The sequence below is a fragment of the Acomys russatus genome, chromosome 24, assembly GCF_903995435.1.
Source record: "Acomys russatus chromosome 24, mAcoRus1.1, whole genome shotgun sequence".
NCBI lineage: Eukaryota > Metazoa > Chordata > Mammalia > Rodentia > Muridae > Acomys > Acomys russatus.
Genome location: NC_067160.1, coordinates 56,836,596 through 56,860,078, shown reverse-complemented (window position 1 = coordinate 56,860,078; position 23,483 = coordinate 56,836,596). Strand labels below are relative to the sequence as shown.

General features: G+C 47.6%; 1 protein-coding gene across 1 annotated transcript in view; it reads left to right on the top strand.

The window, feature by feature from the left end:
* Cacna1b (calcium voltage-gated channel subunit alpha1 B) overlaps positions 1-23,483 on the top strand; it is a 174,103-nt gene that overhangs the window by 44,122 nt on the left and 106,498 nt on the right. Inside the window, exons 7-11 of the mRNA XM_051166217.1 lie at positions 9,436-9,539; positions 10,038-10,153; positions 10,784-10,840; positions 11,555-11,644; positions 20,668-20,877. Coding sequence (XP_051022174.1) covers positions 9,436-9,539; positions 10,038-10,153; positions 10,784-10,840; positions 11,555-11,644; positions 20,668-20,877 — 577 coding nt within the window. The remainder of the gene's footprint in view (positions 1-9,435; positions 9,540-10,037; positions 10,154-10,783; positions 10,841-11,554; positions 11,645-20,667; positions 20,878-23,483) is intronic.

Genomic DNA, 23,483 nt, shown 5'->3' with positions numbered 1-23,483 from the left:
ATAAGGTAGGACTATTTAACATTTATTGTGGTAAGACCTTCCCATAATATCTCTTTATTGGACAAGTATAAGTTGGCACTGAGAAAGCAAACCTTTCCCTATCATGCTCATATAAAAAGATTGTGAAAAACAATCTTTTAAATCATTTATGATCAAAGGCCATGATTTGTGTAATAAAGAAGGCAATAGGATTGGCTGAGTCACCATATTTACAGCTTTTAAATCTGCTAACATCCTTCATTTTCCTGATTTCTTTCTTTCTTTCTTTTCTTTTCTTTTTTTTTTTTATAACAAACACAGGGTGGACTCTATGAGCTGGTAGATTCCTCAGTGTGTTGAGCATTTAGCTGCAGCTATAATTTTTCTTTAGTCATAGGCCATTGATCCACACATACAAGCTTGTCAGTTAGCCATTTTAAAGGTAGGGTGGTTGGTACCTTTGAAAGACCAACTCATGTCATGTCCTACTTATGGACAACCTGGACAGTCTGTGATTGTTCTCAATAATACCTTTTAATATTTTTCTCAGAAGCTTTTTTTTTTTTTTTTTTTTTTTTGGTTTTTCGAGACAGGGTTTCTCTGTGTAGCCTTGACTGTCTTGGACTCACTTTGTAGACCAGGCTGGCCTCAAATTCACAGTGATCCTCCTGCCTCTGCCTCCTAAGTGCTGGGATTAAAGGCTACCACCGCCCAGCCTCAGAAACAGTCTTTATTGTATAGTTTGTTTCTGAGATTAGAGGAATGTTAATTTGTGTTTTACATTGCTGTAACAAATTACACCCATATAAATTCATGGCTATATTAGCCACAGTTGGCTTTAATTTTCCTCTTTGTCCTTCTGGACCTACACACATGACCCATCTTGCACTTTGTTTTACCTGAGATAAAATTCCAATCCCTAGAAGCTGATTTTTACTTCCTGAAGAGGCTGATCTGGATACCAAGGTTTTGGTAAAATTATGTTGCATCTGATTCTATGTCTACTAAACCTTCAGTTCCAATACCATTTATTTTTTATTTTTAGCTTAGGTCTCTGATCTTTTATAGCTGTTTGCCAGTATATTTGTTTTGTCGTCTCTCTTGAATTTTTTGTATTACTTATTGAAGCTCCTCCGCCCTTTATTACATCCAGAGCCCTGTTGTTTTTAACAGCAGGCATTAAAAGTTTTAATTGCCCAGTGGAAGAGTTTTTCCTATGCTGACAGGGAACAATTGGATTTGCTGTCAGGGCCTGCAGGAGGTCCCCTGGGGCTTTTCCTGATGGCAAAGGGTTATCTTGCCTATCTCTCGTTGATCTGTACTCATTAATAAAATGCCAGCCTCTGTCACACCTTCCGCATACTCCGGAAGGCTGGGACCTTCTTTTTGGATTATCTCTAGAAAAACTATTGCTTATGATCCCTTTTCAAATGGCTTTTTTTTTTGTTTTTGTTTTGTTTTTTGGAGACAGGGTTTCCCTGTGTAGCCTTGGCTGTCCTGGACTTTGTAGATCAGGCTGGCCTCAAACTCACAGAGATCTGCCTGCCTTTGCTTCCCAGTGCTGGGATTAACGGTATGCATGCGCCGCCGACGCCGCCACCACCACCACACCCGACCATTTTGCTTAACCACAATTAAAATATTTACCTTTTTAATTTTTCCAAAGAATTTTGTTTGTTTGTTTTGTTTTTAAGACAGGGTTTCTCTGTGTAGCCCTGTTTGTCCTGGACTTGCTTTGTAGTCCATGCTAACCTCGAACTCAGAGATCTGCCTGCCTCTGCCTCCAGAGTGCTGGGATTAGAAGCATGCGCCACCACGCTGGGCTGTTTTTCCTAAGACTTGTAGGAATTACTTCTCCATCAGATTAGCGTCATAGACATGAGCTCTACTATCAGCCCTTAGTTTCTCTAATCCCTTCCTCTACTGGTGCTGATCTTGCCTTTAAGGTCTGATCACTCTTTGGCATTCTGAATTAGCATTTTCAAAAGCCGAAGATTCAATTAGTACTTTTCTGACTTCTGAATCTATTACTATTCTATTTACAGCTGAAGTCAATATTTGCAGCAACAACAACAACAAAAAATCAGTGAAGGCTTCTTTTGGGCCTTGTACATTGTAGTAAAGGACTCAGCCCTCTTTCCTGATCATCCAATTCAAAGCATTTATAAATTAGCATATTGACCTTCACCTAGCATCTGATCCTAGGAAACAGCAACACCTCTGGCCTGATTTTGTTGTTCTGTGGCCTTACCGTCATCTTTCCACCAAAACTGCCATTGTAACTGAGGACTGGGTTCCAATATTGCTGTTGCCAAATCTTTCCAGTCTTGGGGAATAATCCTGTTCTGCGTTGCCCATGAATTTAGAACTTGCTTCACATAGGATGAAGAGATGCCATAGGAGACAACCACTTTCTTGTCTTAAATCTTCTCAAATCACATATGTCTATAGGATTCCTTTTAACTTCACTATAACCTGGGGGAGTGCCTGTCATTTCCTGGTATGCCTTGTATAGTAACTGGAGAAACTAAGGTTGGTTTTATAACAATCTTGGGCTGCCCCCCTTTTCAGTTTCATTATGCAGTGGTGTGGTAGGCTCTTGTCTAAAATACTGTTTGTGTCTGAGAATTTTCTTTATATTCCCATTTAAAGGTATTTTCAAAGCTTGTCTAAATTCCTCTGTCTGTGTCTGAGTAATTTTCTTACTCTCCTTTATAGAAATTTCAAAGGCTTGTATAATTTCCTCCATCTGTGTCTTGAGTTTTTTTCTTATTCTCATGTATAAGTCTCTGTAATTTTCCATCTAAGGCTTGTAGTTTATCAATCCACTTTTTCTTTCATCACCAGTCCAGGTGGCCACAGAGAGCCACTATGGCTTTTAAGAATAAAGCATAAAATACAAGAATGATAACAATCATAATTGTATTGAGGCAAGTTTAGCTAAGCCATTTCCCTTCTCATTTTCTGCTTCTTTTTTCCAAGCCATCTAGAGCAGCACTATACAGGGTCCTAAAGCCTTCTACTGTGGCACTTCCCATCCTTACCTCTCCCTGAGGACTTCCCAGATGACTTACCAAATCTAATGGTGGCTCAGTTTGTCCACAGCGGGAGCTCTGTCTGTGAGGTTGTGCCACTCCTTGGAGGGCCAAAACACTGTTTTAAAAAATAAAAATCCCAACTGTTCAATTTTACCAGTGAAGACTCAGGAGCCAGATGCTGGGGTGAAAGCCTGCTTAGCGGGGCTGGAGAGATGGCTCAGAGGTTAAGAGCACTGCCTGCTCTTCCAAAGGTCCTGAGTTCAATTCCCAGCAACCACATGGTGGCTCACAACCATCTATAGTGAGATCTGGTGCCCTCTTCTGGCATGTAGGCATATATGAAGGTGAAACACTGTATACTTAAATAAATAAATATTAAAAAACAAAAACAAACAAACAAACAAAAAAACAAACCTCCTTAGCTCAGAGAGGCAGAGAAAGCACCCAGATGAACTTCCTACTTGGCTCACATCCCAAAAGAAAAAGCAAAAAAACCAAAAGCCGAAGGCTGAAAGCTTGCTGGCTCACCCAATAGCCCAGGAGGAAAAGCCAAAAGCCAAAAGCTAAAAGCGAAAAGCTAAAAATTCAAAAGCTAAAAGCCAAAGAGCCCCTTCTCCTCCTTGATGCTGTCTTAAATACTTTTCTCTCCAGGTCCCTCCTTTCTCCGTCATCCCTGTCAGCTGGTTTCTTGCTCCGCCTCTTGACCTAGGTTAACTTTATTACATCCTTTGTTTTGTATATAGAGCTCTTGGGTTAAAGGTGTGTGCTGGGGCTGAGCTGCACCAGAATCACCTGTAACAATAAACAAAGTTCTTGTATTAAGGGTGTGCAATGTTAGGGCTGAACCACACCAAAAAAGAAAAAGGTTTTTACAGTTTACAGCCTCTGGGTTCATAATGGGATCAAATATCCTGCAACAGGCCACATTCCTGCCATCTTCACCAAAATGAAGTGTCATTTGACCAGGTATCATCTACAGCTCTCAAAGCCAACTGGAGTTCAGCCAGGTGGCCACAGTGATACAGATGCTCCTGTCTGTATCCAGGAAGGGATTGACACAGAGAGGCCATAGAGGTTTCATCCTGCATATATTGCAGTTGGACCCACTGGCATGGGACACTTTTTTTTTTTTTTTTGTCTTTGAGACAGGGTTTCTCTGTGTAGCCCTGGCTGTCCTAGGCTCACTCTGTAGACCAGGCTGGCCTCAACTCACAGCAATCCGCCTGCCTCTGCCTCCCGAGTGCTGGGATTACAGGCGTGGGCCACCACGCCCGGCACATGGGGCACTCTTATGGTAAAGCTCAGGCATGAGGACCAGGTGATAGGGCATGTCATTAAGCACACAAAGGTTGAGGAACACAGAATGCCTAGTTAAAGATTTCTTGAACCAGCTGGGCATGGTGGCGCATGCCTGCAATCCCATTTGGGATTGCCTCTGGGAGGCAGAGGCAGGTGGCTCATAGTGAGTTTGAGGCCAGCCTGGTCTACAAAGTGAGTACAGGACAGCCAAGGCTACACAGAGAGACCCTGTCTCAAAAACAAAAACAAAATAAAAAAAGATGGCTTGAACCTTTTTTTTTTTGGTCTTTGGAGACAAGGTTTCTCTGTGTAGCCTTGGCTGTCCTAGAGTCACTTTGCAGACCAGGCTGGCCTTGAACTCACAGCGATCCACCTGCCTCTGCCTCCCGAGTGCTGGGATTAAAGGCATGCGCCACCACGTCCAGCTTTGCTTGAACCTTTTTAAGTCCAGAAGCAAAATACACTATGCTGCAGTACTAGGATGTGGATTCCCCACTCCTCTGCTACTCCACACAGACTGGTTCTTGGAGGTTAGGTAATATTTTTCATGGGACTTTTAGGAGGGAACCTAAGACAAAAGCTCTTTTGAATGGTGAGTCTGGGTTCTGTGCGGGCACAAGCTGAGACAGGTGGACAGTTCACTCAGTGTGGGAGCAGGGGAGCCTGTGTGCCTTTGACCAGCACAGCACACTGTGGTTAGCAGGGAGCGCAGTACTAACTGGCTGGTGGTGGTAGATGAGGAGGGAGACCGTCCAGCCTGTGGGGAGACTATTCGCCTTTGCTGTGGTAAGTGTGTGGACTCAGGTGGGGCTACGGAAGAGTTACAGATGTGGCTTGTGAGGGGTTGTCATCAGCACCCAGGACAAGATGTCCCCTCCCCTCTCCTTTTCCTGCCTTTACAGCATTGGGTGAGCATGTTCACAGGAAAGCTGAGGTAGCAGGAACAATGCTGGCATAGAGGAACACTCAGGGGCTGTTGTTTTAATTGAAAATCCCAGATCAGTCTATTCTACCAATAAAGACTTAGGAGCCAGATGTTGTGGTGAAAACCTGCCAGCTCAGAGGAAGCACCCAGCTGACCTTCCTACTCAGCTTACGTCCTGATGGAGAAGGCTCAGAAGTGTCACTAGCTCAGCTGCAGCCCAGGAGGAAAAGGCCAAAAAACCCAAAGCCAAAGGCTTGCTAGTTCACGGCCCCAAAAGCCAGAGGCCGAGGAGCTCAAGAGCTCGAGAGCTAAGAGCCAAAGAGCTAAAAGCTAAAGAGCTAAAGCTAAAGTCCCAAGAGTAAAGCCCAAGAGCTAAAAGCGCTAGAAACCATTGTACTTATCCATGCTACCTTAAATGCCCTTCAACTCAAAGTCCCTCCTGCTCTTCAAACCCTGTCAGCTGGTTTCTTGCTCCATTTCTTGACCTAGGGTTAACTTTATTAAATCTGTATACAGATGGCTCTTGGAGGTGTGCGTAAGGCTGGCTGAACCACTCCTTAATACCTGTTTACAATAAATAGAAAGCTCTTGGATTAAAGGTGTGTTAGGACTCAACCAAAGGAAACAGGGATTGACAGATCAATCTCAGGGATCACAATGGGATCCTGTGACAAGGGGCCCTGTCTGCCCCTCCCCTTGAATGTGCCATCTGTGGCTGCTAGCTCAGAAGCAGTAATGGTTGGTACTGGTCACATCTGATTACCAAATCAAAGCTTTGTTTTTAACTTGAAGGGGTACCATGAGAGTCGCCTTACTTTTCTGTTACCATGGCAAAACACCATGGCCAGGGCAGCCAGGGAAGCAGCTGAGAGTTTATGTCTGGTCCATAAGCATTAGTGGGGAGGGGGTGTGGGGGAAGCATGCTGACTGGGAAACATCAAAGCGCACCCTCGGTGACATACCTCCTCCAACAAGGCCACACATCCAATCTTCTTATCCACAAACTAGGGACCAGACATTCAGATAGAGCAACCTATGGGGGCCACATTCTATTCCCTGGCCCCCGTAGGCTTGTGACCATATCATAATGCAAAAAAGCACTCTTAACCCAACTTCTAAAGTCCCTGTGGTATTTCACAGTCTCAACAGTTTGAAAGTCTGGAGTCTCTTCTGGGACTCAAGGCAAATTCTTTATTTTTTTCTTTTTATATATATTTTATTAATTTATTCATATGACATCTAAATTGTTTCACGGCAAATTCTTAACTGTACCCTCCTATAAAATCAAAAGCAAAGACAAATGACACTTCCCATATACAATGGCAACGAATATAGATTACCATTCCAAAAGAGAGGAAAAGGGGCATAGTGAAGAAATACTGGACCAAAGCAAGACTGAAAACCTTTTGCAGGGTCAACTCCATGTGTTACATTAGAGGTCTTACTGGCTCCATCCTCCCAGCCTTGCTGAGTTCCACATAGTTCCACTCCCAGTATGCAGCTCTCTCTGGGAGACATTGCATGGCTCTGGAGTCTCCAACACAATCCAGGCTCCACTTTCATAGCTTTGCTTAGTGGCCTCTCTGGGGCTTCATGCAGGGTCTCCCTGCCACACACCTGACCTCAGCAGCTTTCCTTAACAGTGGAGGAAGAGTCCACAACCCCTTTATGCCTGTATCCATCCCTGACTGCAGAGCCGGAACCATGTGGCCAATGCTATAGATGGCTCACACCCATCTATAATGTGATCTGATACTCTCTTCTGGCCTGCAGGTGTACATGGAAATAGAACACACATATACACAAAATAAATAAATAAATCTTTAACAACCTCCGCACCGCCCCCCCCCCCCCGCCTCCCCGAAAAAAGAGTGGTCGCTAATAGCTATATGCCTTGAAATTGCCTCTGTCTAGGAAATTTCCAGAACTCTTCAATGTAGCCTTGGGCGTATTCTCAAAACCCAATCACATTCTTTGTCAAAATATTACAAGAATGATCTCTAGCCAGTTGCTAATATTGTTCTCCTCTGAAAGCTCTTGATCTGGACTTGCACTGTGCACATAGCTATGGGCACCATTGTCTTCCAAGCTCCTATGTGGATGGCTCATGGATGGTTATGCTGTTCAATTGCTTTCCTAGAGCAAGGACCCCAAAGCCCCCGCCCACATTTCCCCCATAAACAGCATGGTCAGGCCTGTCACAGCACTATCCCAGTCCCTGGTGCCAACTTCTGTCTTAGTTGCTTTTCTATTGCTGTGACAAAAGACCATAGCCAAGGCAACTTATAAATGAAGGCTCTTAATTGGGGCTCGCTTACAGTTTCAGAGCATGAGTCCACGGCCATCATGGTGAGGAGCGTGGTGGCAGGCAGGCTCCCCTTCTGAATCACAAGCAAGAGGCAGAGGGCTAACTGAGGGACATCTAGGCTGTTTCCAGGTCCTGGCTATTACAAATAAGGCTGCTATGAACATGGCTGAGCAAATGTCCTTGTTGTGTGGTGGAGCGTCTTTCGGGTATATTCCAAGGAGTGGAGTAGCTGGATCTTGAGGTAGCCCTATTCCCAATTTTCTGAGAAAGCACCAGATTGATTTCCAAAGTGGTTGTACAAGTTTGCACTCCCACCAGCAGTGAAAGAGTGTTCTTCTTTCTCCACCTCCTTGCCAGCATGTGCTGTCACTTGAGTTTTTGATCTTAGCCATTCTGATGGGTGTAAGATGGACTCTCAGAGTCGTTTTGATTTGCATTTCTCTGGTGACTAAGGAACTTACCTAGGAGGAAGCATCTTTGGAGCTGCTCAGGGAGGCCATGAAGATCCTGTCAAGGAGCTATCCTACCAGACTGAGGCCAGGCATATAGCCCTCAGGGTGTCCTGAGCAGCCTTCGGCTCTCTGGCCTTGTTCCTGGCTTTTTAGCATTGCCGGGCAATGTCTGGGAATGTGCAGTTTCTCTGGTCTTCTGGGAGCCTCCACCATGGAAGGCTGTTGTTATAAAGCAAGAAAATCCCAGATGTTTGATTTTTACCAATAAAAATGCAGGAGCCAAATATTGGGGTGGAATCTTGCTAGCTCAGAGAGGCAGAGAAAGCACCCAGCTGATCTTCCTACTCAGCTCATGTCCCAGAAGGAAAAAGCCTCTCCTTTAAAAAATATTTCTTATTTTTTTACATATACATTTATATTATTACACATATATCAAATAAACTGCATACAGCAAGAAGAACCATGAAACAATTGGGAATTATATAAATGTTACAGTCATAGTGTTTTGGCTATTTGTATTTGACAACCTTGAAGAAAACATCTTTCCTATCTTGGGGCATCTTCTGAATGTAAATCAATATCTATCATATCTCATCTCTATCTAGCTAGACCTAAAAACATCTTAACCCCTAAACAACTAAGCTTAATTATAAAACTAAACTATCTGGTCTTCAATTCCTTCAAGGACTTGAGAAGAAGTAAAAATTAGTTACCTGAGTAAACAGGAAGTGCAGGTTAGCAACTCCCAAAATGGAAAAAAAAAAAAAAAAAAAAAAGGACAGAGACAGTTTGCTGCCTGAACAGCCACCCAAAGCTCTCTATAATGTTGGAGCATCGTCTTCAGCCTTCTGGCGCAGTGGACCTGACAGACATATTTGTGAGGCAGGAACTGTTGAGGACTTGCTTACCCTGCCTTGGCAGAGTTTGGCTGTCGACTTTGCCTGCATCCAAGCTTGGCCATTTTTAGGCAGAATTCTGTCTGTGGCCAAAATGAGGACCTTTTGCCCACTGGCTGGTCTGCCACATTTGAAGATGCTGAGCATCAAAGAACCTCCTTATGCAAAAGCCCCTCCTTCTCCACACTGCCCTAAATTCCTTTCTCTCAGTGTTCCTATTTCCTGTTTAATCCCTGTCAGTTGGTTTCTTGCTCCACCTCTTGACCTAGGGTTGACTTTATTTAGCTCTTGGATTAAAGGTGTGCGCTAGGGCTGAGCCACTCCACAACTAGAAACAGGTTTTTACAGTTCACAATCTTGGGGTTCACAATGGGATCAAATATCCTGCAACAGAAGGCTTTGTGGGGCAAGAACAGGTCTGACCACGCTGAACTCCCTGCCCGGACCTCTCTGAGGGGGCCTCCTAGGGGCTGAGGGCACAGCTGTGGCCACAGCTGTTTGCCTACTTGTTTCATCTGCTCCTTTTTTTTCCCCCCAGACAAATGATGCAGCCGGCAACACCTGGAACTGGCTGTACTTTATCCCTCTCATCATCATTGGCTCCTTCTTCATGCTCAACCTGGTGCTGGGTGTGCTTTCAGGGTAAGCGCCATGGGCTGGGGCATGCCTGAGCAAGCCTGGTGTGGGCTTTTGAAACCTCAAAGCCCCACCCCCAGTGAGTGAAACAAGGCCTCCAACAAAGCCACACCTCCTAATCCCTCTCAAAGAGTACCACTCTTGAATGACATTTCAAATATATGCGCCTTGTTCAAACCACCACTGTGGCAGAGTAGAAACCAGTCTGAGAGGTTTAAGGCTGAGAAGGCATCTGAGGACGGGGCATCTCAACTGAGATCCAAAGAGAAGGTTCGAAATGAGCCAGGTAGAGGGTGGGTAAGGGCTAGTTATGCAGAGCGCAGTGGGCTGCTATCTCAGGGGTGCTGAGGGGTATGGCACGGGTGAGCTGGAGCCAGAGCATGCTGTGAGGTGAGGGTGCAGGAGTTGGCAGGAGCCTGCCTCCAGGCATGAAGCTTCTAGAAGCAGTACTGTCCTGCATGCCTGTGCTCACTGGAGCTGCTGGCTTTTCTCTCCTTGGTACAGAGAGTTCGCTAAGGAGCGGGAGAGAGTAGAGAACCGCCGAGCCTTCCTGAAGCTCCGCAGGCAGCAGCAGATTGAGCGAGAGCTGAATGGGTACCTGGAGTGGATCTTCAAGGCGGGTGAGTCTGTGTGGGAGCGGGCAACTGCACGTCGGCTTTGGACTCGGCCAGCCCACCCGCCCGCCTTGCTGCCGTCTAGGATCCCTGGGCTAGTGAAAAAGGCTGACTCTGAGCTGCTGCCATGATAGTCACAAACCCTCTGCATGGAGGGATCACACCACCCTGGACTCGAGTACCCTGCTATCCACCCTTGCTCTTGGCACAGCAGACCTAAACTCTAACCTACCTCCCCCAGCCCCAGGTAGAGTCGCTCCCCTCTCTATGGGCTGCTTCCCTCTGTTTGGGAAACTCCCCCCATGGGGGGACCCCTATCCATGCCCTCTGCTCCTGTCTGTGTGGGCAGTTTCTCCTCTTTAGGGCTGTTCCCACGTGTGGGTCTACTCCTCTCTGGGCGGGCTGCTTTCTTGCCTGAACTCTTACAAACACTTCCTCAGTGGTAAATTCAGTTTCAGTGTCTGCCTAGGAGGACCATTTGTAGGCTGGACGTGGGATGGACTCCAGGTGGCTGGGTCTCTGCTTGGGTTGGGCATTGGTAGAAGGCATGTAGCCACGGCCTGCTGATGCGTATAGTGGAGCAGGCAGACGCTTCTCCAGGTAGAAAGACCTTGACTTGAGCTTTGCCCCTCACAGAGGAAGTCATGTTGGCAGAGGAGGATAAGAATGCAGAAGAGAAGTCCCCTTTGGATGGTAAGTGGCCTCCATAGGACCCCCACCCCCACCCTAGTGTAGTGGGAGCTTGGATACCTGTTCTTGTAGGACACCGTGCTGTGTCAGATGCCCTTGCATCTGTGATGGTAACGCACGAGCCGTAGGATCTGAGCAGCCTGCTTCTGTCACGTTGGAAGTTATGCTGGACTGTGTTGCTTCTAGAAGCTTCATGCCTTCAGGGTGTGAGGCGAGCTGTCTGTCTCTAGACTTAAGGTTAACCCTCAGGCCAGAGAACACTCTCGACACTATCTAGAGCCCTTAGCAGTTGGGGCTGTCCACTGCTGTGGGCACCTGCAGTTGCCTGCACAGCCCCAGCGACAGGAAGGCTCAGCATGGGGCCAGATAGCATGAGGTGCTATTACCTTTGCAGGCCAAGCCACTCTGAGCAGATCTGTGCCAGCCCCTCTGCATCTCTGGCCTTGCCCCAGACGGATATGCCTAGTCTTTTTGGTGGCCATGCCTTCCTTGTGTCCTTGTCTTGGACGGAAGAGAAGGATGACCCTTCTGTGTGAGGAATGAGAAGAGCTTGCACACCAGGGTCAGGGGATTGCTGTGCCTCACCGTGAGGACAGGAGCTGGGATAAAGTGGACCCTTCTCAGGAGAGATCACACCACACAGCTGAAATACACCTTGAGGTGGGCTGCTTGATGCTACAGCTCACACTGGTCCCCACTGCCTGTTGTTTAAAGCAGTGTTGAAGAGAGCTGCCACCAAGAAGAGCCGAAATGACCTGATCCACGCCGAGGAGGGGGAGGACCGCTTTGTAGACCTCTGTGCTGTGGGTGAGTCTCTGAAACCGCCTCCTGACACGGTGGCGCCCCCCTGACTGGACGCAGAGTTCAGCTATGTCCTACAGTAGAACCTTCCGGTGCCGCTCCTGGGGCTCTTCCTCTATGCTGCCCCATCGCTCCCTGCGGTACCTTCTTGGGATGCCGCTGCTTTCGGTTATAACCCGTGGTCAGAGAACCTGGGATGGAAGGACAGAAGGTTTCTGCTTGTCTTCCCATGATCCTCGTGTTCCTTGGCATGGGCCCATAGCACCCTGGCTCTGTGTCCTCCGTCTTAAATAGTGAAAAGAGACTGGTTAATTTTTCCTGTGGAGCTAGGAATTTTAGTTCCTTTAGTGCCAACCCCGCCCCGGCATCTCCCCATTGGAAACCTTAGTAATGCTTCGTTTTGCCAGGATCAACCAGGGTCTCCTGCAGCTCTGTAGGGGAAGTGCAGACCCTAGTGGTGCTGGGGCCACATGGCACACCCACCTGGCCCCCTAGTTCTCACACAGTCCGAGTGCCCCAGACCGAGGTCACCGTTGGATTCTGGTCCCTGTTTGTTGGTGTCTGTGCCTCACTCCCTCTTCTGGCTTCCCATGCAGCCTCGCCGTGTTCTTTCCTCCTTTTTTTTCCCCCTCATGAGAAATGTTGCCCTAAATTCTCATAATCATTTGTCTTTTCTTACCAGTGTCTTTGTCTCTACAGATAGGCTTGCCAAGGGTAGGCATTCTGCATTTTTGAGAATTCCAATGTTACTGTCTTTCATTAACCGTTTGAAAGAGATATTGGCCCTTTACCTCAGTGCCAGGGTGTTTTGTTTTGTTTTGTTTGAGACAGGGTCTCTCTGTTAGCTCTGGATGTGTAGAACTTATTACATAGACCAGGCTGGCCCTGAACTCAGAGATCCACCTGCCTCTGCTTCTGCCTCCCAAGTCCTGGGACTAAAGGCATGCACCATCGTGCTTGGCCATTTGAGTCCAGTTGGATGAGCACACTGTAGTATTTGACAGAGATTGCAATTCTTGTTTTACTAACTGCTGATAACTTTGACCCTTTTGTTACCTTGAATTAGTGGATACACTATTTACTTTTTGATTGAATTGCTTGTGTTCATTTTACAGTAATGGCAGGCCGATGTGTATTACAGAGCTAAATCTAATTTTAAAAATTATTGTTAGATTTAGATACTTTTCTTTATTGTTTTACCTACGTTCTGATTTTGTAAATTGAATTAGAATTTTTGAAAAAATTTTTTTTTACTGTGCTGTATATACATCTAATGACTGTTAGAATTGTGTGGCCCCTGCTTGGCTGACCACACTGCATTGGACGGCCCCACACCCATGAAGATATAGGTAGCACAAAGTGAATTTTTGGGTTGTTAAAAAAATAAAGGGAAAGAGGACATGCAGTTTGGAGGATGTGGGGAAGTAAGAGAGGGATCTGAGGGAGAAGCAGGAAGGGACTATGATTAAGATACAGTGTGTAAGACATTCTCAAAAGAATTCTGAAAAACATGATACTATGGAGAACACTAGAATTGTTTATTAGTGAGATAAACTGACGACCCGTGTGGTCCCTGAGAAACAGAGGAGATTGGGAGTGGGCTTGGGCCAGCTTTGTAGCTGGCACCTCATTAAGAAATCTTGTTTTTTGTTTCTATAGAGTTGCCTGTAGTAGTCTCTTAATAATTCAGGCCCTTTTGTGTTTAGTCATTTGTGTGTTTATTCAGTCAACAAATATTTAGTAAATACCTGTAATATTCTAGGAGTCGTTTGAGGCGTGTTTGAGTTGTTGTGTTGAGCAGATAGATGGTCAGGGCCCTCGGCTTTGGGGCTTTGGGGATAAGGCGGATGGTAGTAAAACATGTAGCCCATCAGTTGGAGCTGTGTTTGAAGGAAGAAAAACTCGGGAAGGGCAGGGTCTGAAAGGTCTGTACGTGTTCCGGTTTCAAGCAGAAAGGCCATAGATGGTCTCAGGATGAAGGATATCATTTGTTGTTGTTATTTATTTATTATTTATTTATTGTTTTTTATTTTATTTATTTATTATTTATTTATTTTTAATTGAAAAATAAAATAATTCCTATTACATCTCATTTGCTGTCCCATCCCATGCATCCTCCCATTCCTCCCTCCCTCCGCTTTCACCCCATTCCCCTTCCCTATGACTGTGACTGAGGAAGGATATCATTTGAGTAAGGAACTGGAAAAGAATGTTATGAGAAAGAACCTTCTGGAAACAGGTATTACGACCCTGAGACAGGAATGTGGCTAACATCGATGAAGAATGTCAAAGCTTAAAGGTAGGCCAGGGCCTAGCAAGGACTTCAGGCAGCCACCATTGGTCTACAGATCTGGCTTTCACTGTAGCAGCCGCCGTCTCTCCTTGGAATGCTGAAGACAAAGTGGAACAGGGAAAAAGCACAAGCGAACAGGGAAGCGAATTCGTGAAGGCTGGTGTACCAATCAAATAGGCGGGACCCCGTGTCTGGCTTTGGTAAATGCTTGGCCTTCAGGTCTATTTGAAGACAGTCCAGGCAGGCATGTCTGAGAATGAGAGCGCTATCAAGGAAGCTCTGGCTTTCACAGCAGAGATAGGGGAGCTCTCAATAGGAGATGGGGCTGTGGGCTGAGTCGGGGCACAAGGTCTTGGCTGCTTGAGGACGCAGGGTATTGATGTTTGTTGGAGGCTGGGCGCAGCCCCACACAGACATGTGCGAGTTGTGTGTTCAAGCTGCTCATGGCTCTGAGGCCGCCGACACAGACCCGGTCAGCACAGCTTTGCTCGTATGGTCCCCAATGTATCTTCATGTTTCTTTTCTTTACTTATTAAGGTCATTCAGAATTAACGTGTATATATTGATGAATGTTAAACACCCTCATCTTAGATTTCTTTGACCATATTTTTAATTTTACTGTTTTTCTCATTTACCGTGTATCATTATTATTTTTATATTGTTTTGGATTATTATTTTCTAATTTATTTAAAAACATTTACATTCACTTATATTTATGTGTATGTGTCTGTGTAAGTTTATGTGTAACATGTGGGTGCAAGTGCCTGCAGAGGGCTGAGGGCAGAGGGCAGAGGGCAGAGGGCAGAGGGCAGAGGGCAGAGGGCATGGGATCTCTTGGAAGTAGAGTAACAGGAGGCAGTGCGCCGCCTGATGTGGGGTGCTGGGAACTGAATCTGGGGACCTCTGCAAGGAGAGTAAGCATTCTTAACCACTGAGCTTTCTCTCCAGTTCTAGTTTTCTAATTTCTTTTTGTTGAAAAAAACCTTAATTTTATATGTATGAATGTTTTGCCTGCATATATGTATATGTACCATGTATGTGCCTATAGGTGAGTATAAGTCATCATGTGGCTGCTGGAGTGGCAGGAACTACCGAGCCATCTTTCTAGCACCTTCCTAATTTCTTTCATCTGTCTGCCTGCTTGTCTGTCTGTCTGTCTATCTATCTATCATCTATCTATCTATGGTCTTCGAGACAGGGTTTCTCTGTGTAGCCCTGACTGTCTTGGACTCGCTTTGTAGACCAGGCTGGCCTCGAACTCACAGCGATCCGCCTGTCTCTGCCTCTGAGTGCTGGGATTAAAGGCGTGCGCCACCCTGGGCTCTGTGCTTGCCTCTCTGTGAAGGTTAGCTATGACACAGTCCTTTCTGTTGACATCCATGTCATGTTCTTTCCTTTCCTCTTTAAGCCAACGGTTGTCTAGGAGTCTGCTTCTTAATTGATAAGTAGGGGCAATGATCTTCGGATGATCTTTAATCTCATTTTGTTAGATAATTATGGGGCAATGTGGCCTATAAATCTCCTTACGCTTATACATTTTCAAATGAAAGTTTGTAACTAATCCTAATGTCTCATTGGCATAAACAAGAAGTATATGTTCTGTAGCCGAGAGTGGCCACGTTTGTTCATCGAAATTCCTGGTTCTTTGGTTTCTATCTTGTAGAACTGTCACTTGGGAGGGCTGCTGTTGGCGTTCCCATCACATGCTTTTCTAAGCACGTAACCTTGCATTCTAGAGTTGTTAGTGAGGCTGTGGTTGCTGTGCTTCCTCAGCTCTTTGTGTCATTGCACAGCGTCTGTTCTTACTCCACTGAACGCTCAGCTTTTTTTTTTTTTTTTAAACAGGCTCTTACTATGAAGCTCATGCTGGTCTGGAGCCCAGGCTGGCATTGAACTAATGGTGATCCTCCTGCATCAGCTCCTACCGATTAAGTGCTGAGATTATAGGCCTTGATTTTGTCTGACATCATGCCACTGTTCTGTTCTTTTGTTGTTGCTATCAGTGTTTTTAGACTGCGTTTCCTTGGTACTTTTCCAATAATAATAATAATAAATAATAATAATAATAATTATTATTATTATTAACTGGGTTTCTCTGTGTAGCCCTGGCTGTCCTGGACTGGCTTTGTAGGCCAGGCTAGCCTCAAACTTTCAGCGATCCACCTGCCTCTGCCTCCCGAGTGCTGGGATTAAAGGCATGTGCTATCATGCCCGGCTCCTATTTTATTCTTTATTTCTCTTTAGAATATTGTCTTAGAGTTCTACTGCTGCAACAAAGCACATGACCAAAAGCAAGTTGGGACGAAAGGGTTTATTTATTTTATTTTATTTTTTAAGTTTTTTTTTAAAGATTTATTTATTTATTATGTATACAATGCTCTGCCTGCATGTACATCTGCACACCAGAAGAGGGAACCAGATCTCATGATAGATGGTTGTAAGCCACCATGCAGTTGCTGGGAGTTGAACTCAGGACCTAGGGAAGAGCAAGCAGTGCTCTTAACTGCTGAGCCACCTCTCCAGCCCATCGAAAGGGTTTATATGGCTTCCATATCATAGTCCATCGTTGAAGAAAGTAAGGGCAGGAACTTAAAACAAGGCAGGAGCCTGGCGGGTGTTCCTCATGGCTTGCTCAGCCTGCTTCCAAATAGAACCCAGGACCACCAGCCCAGGAATGACACCACCCACATCAGTCACTAACTAAAGAAGTGCCTAAGGCTGCGTCTTCTGTTTGTTTGTTTGTTTTCTTGAGACAAGGTCTCTCTGTGCAGCCTTGGCTGTCCTGGACTCGCTTTGTAGACCAGGCTGGCCTCAAACTCACAGCGATCTACCTGCCTCTGCCTCCCGAGTGCTGGGATTACAGGCGTGTGCCACCATGCCCGGCTAAGGCTGGATCTTACGGAGGCTTTTTCTTCGTTTACTCTGGCTTGTGTCAAATGGATGTAAAGCTAGTTGGCATATATATTAAGTCCTAGTCTTGTGGTCTGATGTGATTTCTTTCTTCCTGCTTCGTATTTATTATTTGTATGGCATGTCTGTGGTTTCTGGTTGTCATCTCTGTTTTGCCGCCTAGATCACATTGGTATTTGTCATGTTCCCTGCTCCTTTTCCGGTGTCTGGGTCTCAGCTCTGTCCCCCAAATGGATATTCTCCTGTATCCATTTTCCTTCTTTCCCACTGAGATGCATTATGTCAGTCACTAAATTGTTTCCATCTATGCTGCCCCGCGCCTAATTTAGCGCGGGTGACCTTTGCAGAGCTCCCGCACACTGCTGGTCCCTTGCATGCTTGGCACTCCTGCAGTGAGCCCCCTGAGGACTCCCTGCCTGTCACTTCTCCACTAAGTCTCTTCAGTGCTTCTCCCTCTGTAGTGCCAGTGTTGGGGTTAGGGTGCAGACCCTTGACCATCACCCGGTGATAGCTGGACTGCTGGTGCACACAGTCCCTCTGTGGCTCTGGCACTGTAGCTTCCATCATAGGCACTGGACTATTGGCACCGTCTCTCCCTCAGTGCCAGGTCCAGGCTTGCCATCAGTGGAAACACTGTCCACATGACTATTTCATCTCTTTTTCATCTGCTGAATGGCAGAGAGTTGCAATTATTTAAAAATAAAAAGCCTGTCCTTGTTGACTGTTGTATTTCAGAGATGAGACACCAGGACCAAGGCAACTTAAAGAGAAAGCATTTACTTGGGGCCTAGCCTACCATTTCAGAGGGTCAGTCCATGATGCACTGCTTCCAACAGGGCCACACCTCCTAACTCCTCATAAACATTTTGGGTGCCAAACATTCAAATATATGAGCCTGTGGGGGCTATTTTTATTCAGGTTCTTTCTCTCTCTGAGATTTGTTTTGTTACAGTTAACTTGTACTGTCCTTAAATCCATAAAAACTGAGGTTACTAAAACAAACAAACAAACAAACAAACAAACAAACACAAACTCTCAGCTTACTTTCCATCCCCACAGACCCAAGGGTGTTGGCATGTTGCTTGGCCATGTAACTTTCTTTCTTTAGATTCATTTATTTATTATGTATCCAGTGCTGTGCCTACATGTACACCTGCCTGCCAGAAGAGGGCATCAGGTCTCATTATAGATGGTTGTGAGCTACTATGTGGTTGCTGGGAACTGAACTCAGAACCTTTGGAAGAGCAGACAATGCTCTTAACCTCTGAGCCATCTCACCAGCCAGGGCCATGTAACTTTCAATGCCACACACTCAGATAAGCCAGCTGGGCTGGAAGGACGCTTGGAAACTTCTCTTTTCCTTAGAGGTCGCGGGCAGTAATGGCAGTGTGCATCTCAGCTACCTTTTGCTTCCTGTACCTTCCTTAGCTGATGCATGCCCCTGTGTATACGCGCTGTTGCACAAGTCCCAATGAGGGCGGTGAGGACCCTGTGTGTTCACGACACCCCTCTTTGTTGAGTGCAGGGAGTCTGTTGCAGCTGGCTCACTGGGCCCTGCTGTCATCTGTGACTTATTTGAACTCTCCAATGCATGTAGCTTGAAGGTGTCAGATCTTGCTTTTCTTAAGACACATGCTTTCACTATGGGTAATACACGCTGACACTAAGCTACACCTGGAAAGCACACAAAGGTGAAAAAGGGTCCCAGTCATAACCTACAGTGTGAATGGTGTATTTGCCAGAGATCTCACCAGAGTCACTACCCAGAGCAGATGTGAACACGCATTGGCTGCTTGCTGAGAAATTCGGCCCAGAGATCCAGGTTCACAAAGCGGTAGAGGGACAGTGGCCTTGTTGCCTATGCTTCCTGTTGAAGGGCACCAGGCCTCAGCACATCTGCAGCTGGCATGTCTGGTTTTTGGTGCCGAGGAGCAGAAGAGCCTTCAGATTGCACACCGAGGGCCCTTTCACTCTTTGAGTTCTGTGTTTGGAGTGAGGTGCTGGGGGACTTCAAGGGCATTGTAGGGAGAAGATTGTGGCTTTGTTACAGGTGATTGTGTGTGGTGTGTGGCTGGGTAGTTGTGAGCAGACACATTCCTGTGAGGCCTTCAGCCATGAGTCTTGCGGCCCCTTTCTTGGATGGTATGGTGAGCTGGATTTGGATGTCTCCCCTGAGGACTTGTTGAGTGACTCACTCACAGTGGTTTGCGTGTCCCCTGTGCATCTACACATGTTCTTACCGTGTGCCTGTTAAATATGTGAGCAGCTGGTTGGGTTTTCAACCAGAGTGAGCCTGGCCAGGGCCTAGATGTATGCTGAATGTACGTGTATGGCTCAGATTTCTGGGTGACCATGTGAGTATGTAGGTAAGTGGGGTCTCAGGCAGTGCCTTGGTCTACATGTCTGCTGTTCTGCCTGGTAGGTCTTTGCTCGTCTGCACAACATGCTGTGTCTTCCTCAGTCCCCGGTCCCCGTGGGAAGAGCAGTGCCTCACTTACAACCCTCACCAGCACTGGCCTAGAGGCTTCTTTGTATGATTCAGCCCTGGTTTGTGGACGTAGCCACACACATGGTGCAGGTGTGAGGCTGAGGCTGGTTCAGTAGTGCGGAGCTGTGGGGGAGCACAGTCTTCTGTGGGTGCTTGTTGGGGTGGCATCCAGGACCAGGCCTTCTCTATTAAGGAGGCGTCTTCGGCTGGCGGGCTTCCTCTGAGCTGGAGATGGTCCTCCGAGTCTCGGGCACTTGGCTCCATTTCCCCAGGCCGAGGATGCTTTCAGTGTGTCACTGAAAGCCTGGGCGTGTACACACTTGCATGTGGTAAATCATCCACTCTGCATCCACTCACAAGCCCAGATGTTCTTAGCAGAGGGGCAGTGTGTGTTCTCAGAGGAATGCGTATCCAGGCCGTCAGTACAGACACTAGGGCTGTAGTGCAGACATGAAGAAAGCACAGCCATATCTAGACACGGCTGTGCCCGTTACTACACCCACCCATCCAGAACCTTCAGGTACCTGTGGGCGCTTGTCTGTAGGCAGAGGAGATGCTCCCTCCCGGTTTCACCCATATGCCGGCATTTATTGGAACCACCTCTGTGAACAGGGCTCAGTGGCAAACACAGTGATCGTTGGTGATAAGGTTATGGTTACTGCTGGGAGTGGGTTGAGGATCATATTTTAGATGAAGTGTCAGAAAACGGTGCTGTGAAAAAAACCATTGAAGCCAAAACCCAAACTCACAAGCCAACGAGGAGAGCTGGAAAGGGCCGAGGTGGAGCAGGAATAGTGCTGTTTGGAGATGAAGGATGGTTTGCATGTAAGAGAGGACTCAGTGTACGAGGGGGCTCTGGACAGGACCGAGGCTTCCGCTAAACACAAGCACAAATAGCTGCATTCCAGAGGACCGCCTGAGAAACAGGAGGCCAGTGGTTGCTGATCCAGGAAGGTCAGAAACTGCAGAGCCTTGAGGCCACCATTCAAAAATGGTATTAATGGTGGGGTAAAATCTCATAGTTCTTGCAGAGGGTACCCGTGTCAGAGCTGTCCTTTTGAAACTTGGCCAGGGTTCTGGGGACCAGAGACATTGATTGTTGATCACCTATCTGGTCTGATACCCAGTGGCCCTGGACTCCCTAGTCTGTGATAGGCAAAAGGGCTGGAATCCATTCGGGAGCCGTGGAGGTAAGCTGCCCAGTTGCCTGTGGTCAGGGAGATGTCCTCAGAATGCTTGAGATGGGGCAGGTACCGGCGGGGGATCCTGTCGGCGGGTGGCTGCTTGTCCTGGTTAGTCCACTGTTCTCCGGTCCCTCATCGAGCCTTGTCCCTGCAGGCTCTCCCTTTGCCCGTGCCAGCCTCAAGAGCGGGAAGACGGAGAGCTCATCCTACTTCAGGAGGAAGGAGAAGATGTTCCGGTTCTTCATCCGGCGTATGGTGAAGGCGCAGAGCTTCTACTGGGTGGTGCTGTGCGTGGTGGCCCTGAACACATTGTGTGTGGCCATGGTGCACTATAATCAACCTCAGCGGCTTACCACCGCCCTGTGTACGTACTCCGGTCCCTCCTCTGGGGCCCTTCCCAGCCACTCTGTCTGTAGCTGGAGACCCTGGCACTGGATGCTCTGAGTGATACCCCGTCTCTGCTGCACAGCCATGGGCCTAGCCTGTGTGCCGGGCCTTAGTTGACATGGCTAGATGCCCGCCATGATTGTGTCATGATATGAAACGAGTTATTTTAGAGGAGTGGTTCATGGCGCAGCCAGGGGCAAACCAGACCAGTAGACTCAGCCATCTTGCCTCTCCGCCTGGGGCTGCTGTCGCCATCCCGGATGCCGGGGAGGCAGAGCTGAACTTCTGCATTCTCCTAGGGATCTCCTGATCATTCTGTCTCTTTACCGGGCTGCACTGGGGGGTGGGGGGTTTCCATGTCCCCAACAGGGCCAACCTGTTATCTCAAGTCCACGAGCCCCTCACCAGTCACTGGGATCCAAGTCACGTTCAGCTGGTCCCTGTTACAGTTCAGAGAGGCAGACCCTGGAGGTTTGAGACTTCTATGCATGTCAAGCATCAGAGCTCCTCCTCAGAGACTGACCCTCTAGGTCACATGGCGCCAGGCCTCACTCAAGTGTTAAAGGATCTACTAAGCTCGCTCACTGCTCAGCTGTCAGTGTGTTGTTTTCCTTTTCCTCAGGGCTCAGCTGCACTTTCTATTCTTGTTGTCTGCAGTGGGTGTGGAGGAACAGGTCCTGGTTTATGTCCACTTTCTCCAGAGGGGCTCTCTCTGTGTGCCACAGGTTTCCCTAAGTAACTCAGGAGGGCCCTTTCTGACCTAGTGGGCCTCCATTCTGACCCCTGCTTGCTGAGTGTTCTGCCATACTCCCTGCTCTGCGGATCACTGAGCCCGCCCATTCCCTGAAGGGCTCCCGTGAGGTGCAGGCACTCACAGCTCCATGGTAGCCAGTTGCATGTGTGCATACGCATATTGTTGGGGGGGGGTAGTGGGATTCTAGGCTATAGCTTCCTAAACTTCCGTGTTGAAATCGATTTCTTGCCTCATAAGGAAAAGGTGTAGAGGCAGCAGAGGCTGAGGGAATAGTGATGGCATCAGCTGTCAGCCTGACTAGTGCTCCTAGGGTGGGGTGAAGGTCAGGCATAGTGTGCGTCCTGCGCCAGCAGGGCCTGGCGGAGTGGTTTGGTATCTCAGGACTTGGATTGTTCTTGGATGGTTCTCGGGGACCCCCATTGGGGTTGGGTGGGAACCAAAGCATCTGATTCCTGTTCTCTCAGTCGTTCAGGCTTGTGCTTCTCCCATGGGCGCAGTGCTAGCTGAACAGACTTTCAGCTATTCCTGGGTGTCTGCGCTTCTCCCATGGGTGCAGTGCTAGCTGAGCAGACTTTCAGCTACTCCTGGGTGTCTGCGCTTCTCCCATGGGCGCAATGCTAGCTGAGCAGACTTTCAGCTACTCCTGGGTGTCTGCGCTTCTCCCATGGGTGCAGTGCTAGCTGAGCAGACTTTCAGTTACTCCTGGGTGTCTGCGCTTTTCCCATGGGTGCAGTGCTAGCCGAGCAGACTTTCAGCTACTCCTGGGTGTCTACTGTCTGAGTAGGTTATGTCTGTATGCTGGGGCATCGTCTGCTTGCCTGTCTGAGGTGTAGGGACACAAGGCTAGCCGTGCCCTCAGAGTTGGGCTAGGCCACAGATCGACCTGCCAGGGGACAGACCCCTTGGTCCTTCGATGCTTTCTCTTCTCAGTAGTTTGCTGGAAGTCCTGGCCCTCTTGGCTTCATGGAGGGAAAATTGCTGAAGGAGGGTGGGCATTTGCAGGATGTGAGTGTTTCTCCTTAGTATCTGAGGTTGTTGTCCTTGGTGGCTAGACTGACCCACTGAGGCGAGGCAGGCTTGCCAGAGGCTGTGGAGACCCACACTACAGGTGGGCTCTGTCCATCTGCCTGCCCATGCCCTGGTGATCCCAAGGTACTCACAGGTCCTTTGAAACCAAAGTGTGGATAATGAAGGGGAGAGCTGTTGAGTCTTATGCTCCCGGGAGCCCTTTGGTCCCCTCTGTTCCTATGGCATACTGGCCTCTTACTATAAGAAACAAACAAACAAAGACATTTTTTTTCTGTGGGAGCTAGCTAATTCTCTCTTTGCATATGTGGGTCCTGGGGAACAAATTTGGGCTGTCAGGCCTGATGACAAGCGCCTTCACCACTGAGCCATTGCACGGACCTTAGAAGGCACGTGTAGCCACCTCTCTCTTCTTCCCTTCAGCTTGTAAGTCCTAGAGGGAGCGATGGGCATCGCTTTCCATGCTGCCATGCTGGCTCCCAGCAGCCCTGGTGCCTGCCGGCTGAGTGGAACAACTCAGGAATGAAGGAAGCAACCCTTTTCTTCTCAGAGAGAGAGAGAGAGAGGTTGTGTCTACAACACTGTGGCCATCTTCACAGAGGTGTTTCTGATCTCTTTCTCTGAAAGTTTAATGCCCGGCAATTCTTGTCAAAACCCTTTTTCCCTTATTTTCCTGAAAGGCAAGATCAGTGCGTGGGCAGCCTCACTTTAGTGTATGGGTGGCAGGGGTACCCACTTCTGCGGGGAGCTCGGTAGCACAGGAGTCGCTCTTTTGGGTGTGGAGGTACGTTGGGCTTCAGATA